General features: G+C 40.8%; 1 protein-coding gene across 3 annotated transcripts in view; it reads left to right on the top strand.

The window, feature by feature from the left end:
- The window catches only part of klhl8 (kelch-like family member 8), a 66,306-nt gene extending 55,004 nt beyond the window's left edge, over positions 1–11,302 (top strand). For all 3 annotated transcript variants that reach the window (XM_085964061.1, XM_085964058.1, XM_085964064.1), the window contains one exon: positions 8,503–11,302. In XM_085964061.1, coding sequence (XP_085820187.1) covers positions 8,503–8,626 — 124 coding nt within the window. In that variant the 3' untranslated portion in view covers positions 8,627–11,302. The remainder of the gene's footprint in view (positions 1–8,502) is intronic.
- Positions 11,303–12,732: the final 1,430 nt, after the last annotated feature.

Below are 12,732 nucleotides of genomic sequence, written 5' to 3'. Positions count from 1 at the left end.
TAATAGCCATAACGGAGACGTGGTTACAAAGTGGCCAAGGTTGGGAACTAAATATTCCAGGATACTTAACTTTTAGAAGAGATAAGCAAAATGGAAAAGGAGGAGGGGTAGCCCTGATATTAAAGGATGCGATAAAGACAGATCTGAAAATCAAGAAGTAGAATCAGTTTGGGTGGAGCTAAGAAACAGCAAGGGGCAGAAAACATTGGTTGGAGTTGTTTATAGGCCCCCCAACAGTAGTTGTAATGTAGGGCAGAGTTTAAATCAGGAAATTAGAGGTGCGTGTAATGAGGGTAATACAGTAATCATGGGGGACTTTAATCTACATATATATTAGGCAAACCAAATTTGCAGTAATAGTGTGGAGGATGAATTCATAGCATGTATGCAAGATAGTTTTCCAGATCAGTATGTTGAGGAACCAACTAGGGAACAGGCTATTTTAGATCTAGTATTGTGCAACGAGAAAGGGTTAATTAATAACCTTGTAGTAAAGGGGCCTTTAGGGAAGAGTGACCATAATATGCTAGAATTTTATATTGGCCCAGAAATTCGGGTCTCCGCGGGTGAGTACGCGCTGGGTACTCACCCGTGGGCCCGATGGAAGTGCCGGTTTCCTGCATGCACTGCGCATGCGCGGGAAACCGGCACTTCCGTTCCTCTGAACAAAGAGGTTCAGAGATCGAACGTGTGCGCAGGGGAGGCTGCGCGTGCGCATCGAACTTCGTGTTTTTTTTACAGATTTTCCCGGGAGGGTAAGCCTGCAGAATTAACACATTTTAAAAAGCAGGCGTAAGGCCTGCTTTTTACAAGGTAAGTGGTGAATTAATTAAAATTAAAACATTTTTTCCACAGGTTTATTATTTTTAAATACTTTAAAGCAAGGTAAGTTTATTTTTAGCCCCGTTAGAATATAAAATTATTTTTTCCAAAAATTTAAATTGTTTAAAATAGCTATTTAATGTAATTTATAGTTTATATAAAAAATGTGATGTTTTTAAAAATTTATTTGAAGGTTTAGTGCTATTTTGGGGCCGTAGTATTTAAGTCTTGACAGCACTTCCTGTCAAGACTTATGAATGGAGCATTGCCTGCTCCGATTGGCTGCCCACGGCCCACGTGATCCCAGGGGATGCATCGAACTAACTGCGCCCCTGGGATATGCAAGCACTGTGCGCCGGCAGCTGGACCAGGCCCCGGATCGGAATTCCACGGGGCCCTACAGCTCAACGGCCGGCGCGCAAGGTAAGTGCAGGTTGGGGGCTTGCACCTGCGGGAAGCCCCCGACCCGAATTTCTGGGCCATTGAGTTTGAAAGTGATTTAGTTAAATCCGAAACTAGGGTCTTCAATCTAAACAAAGCAAACTATGTAGGTATGAGGGGCGAGTTGGCTAAGGTAGATTGGGAAACTACATTAAAAGGTATGATGGTAGACAAGCAATGGCTAGCATTTAAAGAATTAATACATAATTTACAACAAATATACATTAGGGCACAAAAACCCCACAGGAAAAGTGGTCCAACCATGGCTAACGAGAAGCTAAAGATAGTATTAGATCAAAGCAAGAGGCTTATAATGTTGCCAAAAAGAGTAGCAAGCCTAAGGATTGGGAGGATTTTAGAATTCAGCAAAGGAGGACCAAGAAATTGGTAAAGAAAGGGAAAATAGAATGAGAGTAAACTAGTGAGCGACATAAAAACAAACTGTAAAAGCTTCTATAGGTATGTAAAAAGGAAAAGATTAGTGAAAGTAAATGTGGGTCCCTTATAGGCTGAGACAGGAGAAATTATAATGGGGAATAAGGAAAAGCAGAAAAATTTAACAAATACTTTGTATCTGTCTTCACGGAAGAAGACACAAAAAAACTTCCTGGAAATAATGGAGAACCAAGGGTCTAGCGAGAATGAGGAACTGAAAGAAATTAGTATTAGTAAAAAGATGGTACTGGAGAATTTAATGGGACTGAAAGCCGATAAATCCCCTGGACCTGATGGCCTACATCCTAGGGTTTTGAAAGAGGTGGCTATAGAGATCGTGGATACATTAGTTGCCATTTTCCAAAATTCCATAGATTCTAGAACGGTTCCTGCGGATTGGAAGGTAGCAAATGTAACCCCACTATTTAAGAAAGGAGGGAGAGAGAAAACTGGGAACGACAGACCAGTTAGCCTGACATCAATAGTAGGGAAAATGCTAGAATCTATTATTAAGGACGTGGTAACAGGGCACTTAGAAAATAATAATAGGATTGGGCAGAGTCAACATGGATTTATGAAAGGGAAATCATGTTTGACGAACCTGTTAAGAGTTTTTTGAGGTTGTAACTAGGATAAGGGGAAACCAGTGGATGTGGTGTATTTGGATTTTCAGAAGGCATTTGATAAGGTACCACACAAGAGGTTATTAATTAGGGCTCATGGGATTGAGGGTAATATACTAGCACGGATTGAGGATTGGTTAACGGACAGAAAGTAAGAATAAACGGGTAATTTTCGGGTTGGCAGGCTGTAAAACGTGGGGTACTGCAAGGATCGGTGCTTGGGCCTCAGCTATTCACAATCTATATCAATGATTTGGATGAGGGGACCAAATGTAATGTATCCAAGTTTGCTGATGATAAAAAGCTAGGTGGGAATGTAAGTTGTGAGGAGGATGCAAAGAGGCTTCAAGGGGATATAGACAAGCTATGTGAGTGGGCAAGAACATGGCAAATGGAATATAATGTGCAGAAATGTGAAGTTATCCACTTTGGTAGGAAAAATAGAAAAGCTGAGTATTTTTTAAATGGCGAGAGATTGGGGATGTTGGTGTTCAGAGGGACCTGGGTGTCCTTTTACACGAATCACTGAAAGTTAACCTGCAGGTACAGCAAGCAATTAGGAAAGCAAATGGTATGTTGGCCTTTATTACAAGATGATTTGAATATAAGAGTAAAGATGTCTTACTGCAATTATATAGGGTCCTGGTGCGACCACAGCTGGAATACTGTGTACAGTTTTGGTCTCCTTACCTAAGGATATACTTGCCATAGAGGGAGTGCAACGTAGGTTCACCAGACTGGTTCCTGGGATGGGGGGGATTGTCCTATGAGGCGAGATTGAGTAGACTCTGCCTATATTCTCTAGAGTTTAGAAGAATGAGAGGTGATCTCATTGAAACATACAAAATTCTTACAGGGCTTGACAGGGTAGATGCAGGGAGGATGTTTCCCTTGGCTGGGAGTCTAGAACCAGGGGTCACAGCCTCAAAATAAGGGCATCGGCCATTTAGGACTGAGATGAGGAGAAATTTCTTCATACAGAGGGATGTGAATCTTTGGAATTCTCTACCCTAGAGGGCTGTGGAGGCTCAGTCATTGAATATATTCAAGACAGTGATCGATAAGTTTTTGAATATTAAGGGCATCAAGGTATATGGGGATAGTGCAGGAAAGTGGAGATGAGGTGGAAGATCAGCCATGACCTTATTGAATGGCGGAGCAGGCTCGACGGGCCAAATGGCCTGCTCCTGCTCCTATTTCTTATGTTCTTAACAGGCCACCTGTGCATTGTTCTTTCCAAACTTCCATAGCCTTGTGATGTCCAAGGTGTCTCTGCAGTTCAATTTGCATGCAGTATTGTCTATGCTGATAAGATGTGTGCTCTTTATTAAGATCAGTCAAGTTAGCTTATTTTCCCATCTACCATTGCTGCAAGCTGGTAATGATCGGTTACTTTGCTTTGTGAATTAATTATGATTAAAAATATGTGTTTATATAAAGTAAAGTATTAAGAAAATCAATGAGTTAATGAATAAGGAAATTAGCTATAATCTCTCACTAAGATACCTCGTCCCTACTGTTGGCCAGAGTATCCTCTCCCTGCCTAACGTGCACTTCATGTCCCTTTCTGGCTCGCTCTTACTATGCTCCTACTCTCTTTTGGGTCTTGTAATAGGGAGCATTGAGCTAGAGCTATCCTGGGAATCACTAGTGAAGGCAATACACCATTTCTGCTGGTACTGAGAAAACTGAGATAAATCTGTTGCCATAGCGCATTCTTTCACTGCAAGACTGAGGCTATGAGAGCTGCAGTGACTATTGGGGAGGTGAGTGGGAGAGCTTTCAAATGGATGGGGCACAGGTTGGAGAGAGAAAAGTTCTGAGGCTTCTGTTAAAGAGAGGGCAGGGGAGCGGAGGGAGTCTTGAGGCGTTGAATGGGGAAGAGACATGTTCTGTTGAGTGCATCATAAATTTCAACCCAGAAAATAAGCAACCTAACAGCTTCAACAAATGCTGATGCAACTCAAAAAAATGACAGTCCTAAAATATAAGCTAATGACATGTAAAACCAAGTAATTACACTGAAAATACAGTGGACTTTTAACCTCCCACTGTCCCTTTCTATTGAAGGAACAAAAAACATAAGCATGTGAAAACCTGAAAGGTATGATACAAATACTGGCAGCACAACTAGATTATTTTCTGGGGGGAGGGAGATGGGACTGTCTGGGCATGCCCCTCCAGGATTGGCGAATTGCCCAATATTTTACAATTTGCATGAAAATGAGCATTGTGTATTTTTCACATCTACAAAGGAAAGGTGACTTGCTCAATTTTACTGAAAACTACAGTCTTACCATTTGGGAATTAATTATATTTTTGTTTTAAAACTTCTTTCTCCCAACAGCAGGAGATCATCTATCACACAGAGATTTATAAATTGAATTAATTGTTTTGAAAAATTACTTAATAGTAAATGGATGTCAAATCCAGAAAAAAAGACTTGCATTTATATTGCGCTTTTCATATCGCCAGGACATCTGAGTGCTTCATAGTCACTGTTGTTTTACTGGAATTTGTTGCAACCATTTTGTTGTCAACATTCATCTCTGAAAATTGATACACCAGGAGAACCCCTTGCTCCTCTTCAAATAGGCAGACGGGGCTTTGGTTTAACATCTTATCTAAAAGATGGCACAGCTAAAATTGCAGCACTCCCACAGTGAGTGTCGGCCTGGAGTCGTGCTTAAACCCATGACCTTTTGACCAGAGGCATGAGTGCTGCCATTTACCCAAGCTGAACTTAGAATCATAGAATGGTTACAGGAGGCCATTCGGCCCATTGAGCCTGTGCCGGCTCTCTGCAGGAGCACATCAGCTAGTCCCACTCCCCCGCCCTTTCCCCGTAGCCCTGCAATTTTTTTCCTTCAGGTGCTTATCCAATTCCTTTTAGAAAGCCATGATTGAATCTGCCTCCAGCACCCTTTCAGGGAGTGCATTCCAGATCCTAACCACTCGCTGCGTAAAAATGTTTTTCCTCATGTCACCTTTGATTCTTTTGCCAATCACCTTGAATCTGTGTCCTCTGGTTCTCAACCCTTCTGCCAATGGGAACAGTTTCTCTCTATCTACACTGTCTAGACCCCTCATGATTTTGAATACCTCCATCAAATCTCCTCTCAACCTTCTCTGCTATAAGGAGCACAACCTCCGCCTCTCTAGTCTATCCACGTAACTGAAGTCCCTCATCCCTGGAATCATATTCGTAAATCTTTTCCGCACCCTCACTAAGGCCTTCACATCCTTCCTAAAGCGTGGTGCCCAGAATTGGACACAATACTCCAGTTGAAGCCGAACCAGTGTTTTATAAAGGTTCATCATCACTTCCTTGCTTTTGTACTCTATGCCCCTATTTATGAAGCCCAGTATCCCGTATGCTTTTTTAACTGCTTTCCCAACCTGCCCTGCCACCTTCAACGATATATGCACATATACCCCCAGGTTTCTTTGTTCATGCACCCCCTTTAGGATTGTACCCTTTAGTTTATATTACCACTCCTCATTCTTCCTACCAAAATGTATTACTTTGCACTTTTCTGCGTTAACTTCATCTGCCATGTGTCCACCCATTTCACCAGCCTGTCTGTCTTCTTGAAGTCTATCCCTATCCTCCTCACTGTTCACTATACTTCCAAGTTTTGTGTCATCTGCAAATTTTGAAATTGTGTCCTGTGTACCCAAGTCCAAGTCATTAACATATATATCAAGAAAAGCAGTGGTCCAATACCGACCCCTGGGGAACACCACTGTGTACCTTCCTCCAGTCCGAAAAATAACCGTTCACCACTACTCTGTTTCCTGTCACTTAGCCAATTTCGTATCCATGCTACCACTGTCCCTTTTAGTCCATGGGCTTCAACTTTGCTGGCAAGCCTATTATGTGGCACCTTATCAAATGCCATTTTGAAGTCCATATACACCACGTCAACCACATTGCGCTCATCAACCCTCTCTGTTACCTCATCAAGTTAGTAAACACAATTTGCCTTTAACAAATCCACACTTGTCCAAGTGACTGTTAACTTTGTCCCTGATTATCATTTCCAAATGCTTCCCCATTACTGAGGTTAAACTGACTGGCCTGTAGTCGCTGGGTTTATCCTTGCACCCTTTTTTGTACAAGGGTGTAACATTTGCAATTCTCTAGTCCTCTGGCACCACCCCCATATCTAAGGAGGATTGGAAAATTATGGCGAGTACCTCCGTGATTTCTTCCTTAACCTCCCTCAACATCCTAGGATGCATCCCATCCGGTCCTGGTGACGTATCAACTTTAAGTTCAGACAGCCTTTCTAGTGCCTCCCCTTTATTAATTATTATCTCATCCAATATCTCCACTACCTCCTCTTTCACTATGACTTTGGCAGCATCTTCTTCCTTGGTGAAGACAGATGCAAAGTACTCATTTAGTACCTCAGCTATGCCCTCTGCCTCCATGCGTAGGTCTCCTTTTTGGTCCCTAATCGGCCCCACTCCTCCTCTTACTACCCGTTTACTATTTATATGCCTATAGAAGACCTTTGAATTCCCTTTTATGTTAGCTGCCAATCTATTCTCATACTCTCTCTTTGCCCCTCTTATTTTCTTTTTCACTTCCCCTTTAAACTTTCTATATTCAGCCTGATTCTCACTTGTATTCTCAACCTGACATCTTGTCATACGTGCTCTTTTCATAGAATTGTTCCAGTTACGGCTGTACACATTCCTTTTCAATACTTCCCCAGTTAATGTAGGAACTTCTCTCTTTTTTCCCCTTTCTCCTGTTGCTGCTATGTGATTAAATTCTGCTGTGGGTGAAAATTCCTGATCATATGAGAATTTCCACCCACAGCATGCAGCAGCATTCAATCGCTTACGGCAGCAGTGAAGACAGGCGGTAGAAACTTGAACAGTGTTTTTCGGCTGGGGGGAGGGTCATGGAAATGCCTGGCCGAGTCTGATTTTCATCTGCAAAAATGGATTTGCAGGATGTGCCCTCAAAATACTGACTTTCCATGTTAAAACATGGATGGTTGTCGTGTGTAGTTTACATCATTTTCTAACTTGTTAGTAGGATTGTGGAGAACAAAGGAAAGTAGCAGAGCAAACTATTTCCCCACCGTGACATCTATGATTGCAGAGTGTGATTTATATCTAACTAGCTGGGGGAGCCCGGCTTTGCCAGGGCTGCTTTGGGGCCTCTCTGTGTCCCTCTGTGAATCTGCTGCCGGGCAACATTTTAAATCCGAGTCCCAGGCTTTCAGGCCCTGTCTCTCTGTCCCTTTGTGAATCTGCTGCCGGGCAACATTTCTACCTTTTAATACCTTCAAAGATGAAAGTGAAAGTACTTATAAAACGTTTTTGGTAAATCTTTTAAAAATAACATAAGAGATACTAACTTTTTGGAAGCTGCATCAGCAGATTTTGAGCTGGTAGTAAATGGTGTTTTTAGCTTGAGGCAATGGCTGCCACATCCCTGAGATGAAAACGATTAGTCCCGCCCACACACACACACCGATTGGCCAACCATCAGGGGACTGTACTGTAGGATTGGTCGAAACTTGACATCAGTCAATCAATGCTAAGTAGCAGATAATGAGTTTAATTTTGAAGGTTTTTTGCATAAGGCGCGAACAATTTTCGTCCGACCGAAAAGTAAATACGCTTACGACCGTCCCGGAACCGTAAGCTTTCTTTGGAGGTAACGCGCGCATAGGTACGCTCTATAACTTTCGAGCGCATAGCCGGACAGACGCACACCTGAGGACAGAAGGACAGACAGACAGATCGATTCGTTTATATATATATATATATAGATAGATACTGTGATTAATTTCTTTCCTCTCTGTCTCTGTGTATGATTTGGCAGGAATACAAATGCAGAGGATTTAGATTGGATGTTCTTTTCCAGTTAAATAGCAGGAAACGTGATTAATGCAAGGGCTACTATGATATTAACATGGGTCGTATATTCCTGTTACTGCCTTTGACCACCCGTGGTTAGTTTAATTTAGTTTCCTTGCTGGATGCACCAAAATATGCTGACAAAAGATACTTAGATGAGAGACACAATTATCAGGATGCATTCCTGCATTAGCATCAGTATGGATAACCTCTCCCTGGGAAGGAGGAAATTCAGTGGTTATATTAGCTGGTGCTTTTCATAATGTCTTTTTTTTTCTTTTACTTCCCTACACTATAGGTGGGAGTTGGTTGGATCAATTTCACACTGCAGAGCTGGAGCTGGAGTTGCTGTGTGTTCCTGTCTGGTCAGCCAAATCAGAGATGTGGGTCAAGGATCCAGCAATGTTGTTGACTGCATGTGACTTTTACAATTGACAATGGAATACAGTGGAGTTTTCTGAAGACAACAATTTTATAAAGCAAAAATTCAATTCCGAGTAGCCAGTTATTGCATAATGAGAAAGAAGGCAGGAAAAATTGATCTTAAACTCTGGTGTAATTTTTTGTTTTAATATATACAGTGCATTTTCTTTAAGATAGATTTGATTTCTCGGAACTGTTCTAAATGGTGATGTTTTGCATTGTATTGAATGGAAGTGTTTTGCAAATTGAATCCCTGTTGGTCTTCTGCCACCTCCCTGGCTGTTTCTGACTGTGCTGCTACTTCTTTGGAGCCTTGGAAGATAGCATTGAATGCATAATGCACTCACTCTGTGAATTGAACTTATCAGTATCAATCATAGGTTGAGCTCTGCAGTAGCTAGTGAATCTAGTGGTAGAATTCCTTGTAGTACAGTGGCATGTACAGATGCTGGTGAAAAACATGCTTGGTGGCGGTTTTAAAATGTGACAAGGGAAAAGCACAAATTTTGTAGATTTGTATTTCACATTGAAAAATTCGTTTGTTGGTATGAAGTTTCTTTTCAAAGGAAACATTAAATATACTTACTTTTCCCCCTTCTCCTCTGCCCCAGTTTCTCTCTTTAGTCCTTAGTAGTAAGTGTGTGGTCTTTTTTTTTCTGTAAAGCTCCTAAGCTGTATATAGTTTCATGGGTGTTCAGCAAGAAGCTTACTTGTTTTGTGAAGTTAAATGCAATAGTGCACAATTCCTTTATTAGCCAGTGCTATGTACAAGATTTACAATAGTGATATGATTTATAAATCGTTTTTGTGAATACTTGACATTTTTGTACAAAAACTCCTTGCAGTTGTCAAATTGGTTGATAACTAATTAGCGGGTTTCTACTTTTGACTTTTGCTTCATGTCCACACTGAACCCGTGTACACTCAACAGTGATGTGTGCTCCTGTGCATATTAAAGTAGCAGCATTCTCCAAATGTATTTTTATTGGGAGAAGAGGATGGGCTATAATTTTCAATATTATCTTTGATCCCTATTTTCGATCATCTTGTCTCATTTCACAATACAGGAAACTTTACGATATCCAGCACCGGCGGGACCGGCGTGATGCTGATCTATGAAAACTTCCGGACAGACCAGCGCTAATGTTGAAGGATACGGAGGTTTTCATCTCCGTATCTGACAACAAACACTGCTTGTAAACAGTCGGCCCGTACCTTGAAAGCGTCTCTGTAGCTTAGCAACAGCTTCAGAGAGGCTTTCCAGAGACTGACTGTTTTTAAAAAAAAAAAAAAAAAAATGCTAGGAGAAGAAAAAAAAAAGAAAAAAAACCTAACAAAACGGCTGCTGATTTCTGCTGTTAGATTGAGATTTCCGGACATACAACCTCCGGATAAACCAAAGTTTCCTGTACTGCTTGTATATTCCATAAATACTTTGAGAGAGAACACACATCTCAAACATTGCGTTAGTCGACCTACCTTCAGATCTCTATGAATTAACTGTGAATGTTTATTTTGACTTTTTTTGCAGTTTTATTTTCAGGACAAAGGAATGATTATGGATTTTTGAGAATGAATGAAACAAAAGGGGATATACACATTACTGTATTTCTCCAATCTAAATTCAGGAAAGTTCCGAGAGCTTCTATATTTTGCACATTGAGTTCCTGATCACAGCCAGGTTCCTCATGGAAATGATGTGGTTCCCCACACAGGGTATAAAACCCAAGGACATCTTTAGCCCAGGCACCATTTGTTGCCACTTGCACACAGGAGTATTGGCAAAGACCTCTTGGTTGAAGACTTGTGGGTAGTACAGAGAAGACTTGGAGGGACAGGAAAAGAAAATCTTCCAAATTAGGACTGGGAAGGAGATGGGAGAAAGCTAATACATACAGAACTTCTGACCACAAATTTGTTAATTTAAGATAGCCCAGTCTGATAGCAATAAGAAACATGTTGGCATTGAGCAATCAGAGCACTTCAAGTTATAATTCACTACATTATGCGAGGTGGTGTACAATAGCTGTAAATAATATATTTTTGTGACTGCTTTAGGTTGTGTAAAAACATATTTCTACTGCACTAGAAGATTAAGAATTCTTTTGGTCATGACGATTTGTTTTCTGAGGTGGTAAATAATGGAAGCCAGGAGAATCCACTTGTCATTATTTAACCATTGAGCATATTTAAGCAATGCATTGTTTAAAAAATCTGGATGCATAGAAAGATTTATAAACTGATCCAAAATGGATGGTCTTTAATTTAATATAGTATTCTCAGCAATCATTTTCTTATTGGAATGGGCTTCATTGTAATAATTGCAAGCATCAATAATTGCTTAAAGTTTAAAATAAAAACACAAATAATGTTACGCTTATTTGAAATGAGAGAGCATTTATTTTGTGTAGCATTTTGCTTTCTTTTAATTTTATCATTTGTAAATTGTTTAAGACAGTTTAACTGTGGTTGTGTGATAATATTTCAAAATGTAATAAAATTTAATTACTTTTTTTGGAAATGTTTAGTTACTTTAAATCCTTCGCAGCTTGAGAGAAACTGTTTTGCAGTGTCATAATCTTTGTATACAAATGAGATTTGTTACCTTGTTATAATTCAGACACTGACATTGTCTATAATATATGAACTATAATATATTAAAACAAAATCTTATATCTCTGTGTACTTGCTGTCAACTATTTTTCATTCTAAATTTCTATGTCCACATTCTAATGGAAACCACTTAAGTAAACTTTTTACACTGAAATTATACCCTTCTGCCAGTGCTGCAGTACCTCAATTTTGCTACTCTTGTTTATGTATCAGAGAAACTCCTCTGCTGTAACCAACTCTAATTCTCTGCTTCCCAAATTACAGTGGTATGGTAGTGTAGCAGTTATGTTACTGGTCTGGTAATAGAGGCCTGGACTAATAATCCAGAGAGAGTTTTAATCACAGCACTGCTGTTTTTTTAAAATTCATTTATGGGATGTGGGCATCATTGGCAAGGCCTGCATTTATTGCCCATCCCTAATTGCCCTCGAGAAGGTGCTGCTGGTGAGCCACCGCCTTGAACCGCTGCAGTCTGTGTGCTTAAGGTACTCCCACAGTGCTGTTAGGTAGGGAGTTCCAGGATTTTGACCCAGCGACGATGAAGGATCGGCGATATACAGTACTTCTAAGTAAGGATGGTGTGTGCCTTGGAGGGGAACTTGGAGATGGTGGTGTTCCCATGTGCCCCTGCTGCCCTTTTCCTTCTAGGTGGAAGAAGTCATGGGTTTGGGAGGTGCTGCCAAAGAAGCCTTGGCGAGTTGCTGCAGTGCATCTTGTGGATGGTACATACTGCAGCTGCGGTATGCTGGTGGTGGAGGGAGTGAATGTTTAAGGTGGTGGATGGGGTGCCAATCAAGCGGGCTACTTTGTCCTGGATGGTGTCGAACTTCGAGTGTTGGAGCTTGATGCCACGCGCGGGGGGGGGGGGGAAAGCATTGATGAAAGTACTCAAAGAAATGAGACCATTTTTATAAATAAGTTAAATCATGTTGTGAAACAGAATTTTTTATACATTTTTAATGTGAATAATATTACAAGGAGCCCTGAATATTTTAATTTGAGGCAAGAAATGAATGTGATACAGACATTCACATGTATGCACACGTGTTGCCTAAAGTGTAACAGACAGGGATATGATGTTAGTAAAGCCAAAAACTTGTTGCTTTTACATTGCACTTAGTGTTGTGGGTCTCATACAGCCATCGACAGCATAAAGGTAAACTTGTTGGTTTTGCTAAGGCCAACTGCTGGGAAAACCTGTTTTTTTTTTAATGGTCTTCCTGTCCGCTGACAAACTGGCAAGTCTCCTGTGGTGTTGCTGCCAGATGTGCAAGAGCAGCAAGTCAGGAGATAGTGGCACGAGAGCAGCTTATAATGTTCACTTCGAGTTCTGCTTTTCTATTGTAGTTGAAGGCCAAGCCAATTATTACTGACTCAGCCAATTTAAATACACCGTGAATGAATCCTTTCTAGCTTTGCTGCTTTGGCTAGATTTCCTTTTATACTCATTCTTCCATCTTGGTGGCCTGCAGGGAACACTGAATTCCTATGT

The sequence above is a fragment of the Somniosus microcephalus genome, chromosome 2 (assembly GCF_052327205.1).
Source record: "Somniosus microcephalus isolate GS21.2 chromosome 2, FLI_Smic_1.0, whole genome shotgun sequence".
Classification (NCBI taxonomy): domain Eukaryota; kingdom Metazoa; phylum Chordata; class Chondrichthyes; order Squaliformes; family Somniosidae; genus Somniosus; species Somniosus microcephalus.
The sequence above is the reverse complement of the archived record's forward strand: the minus strand, read 5'-3'. Positions and strand labels throughout refer to the sequence as shown.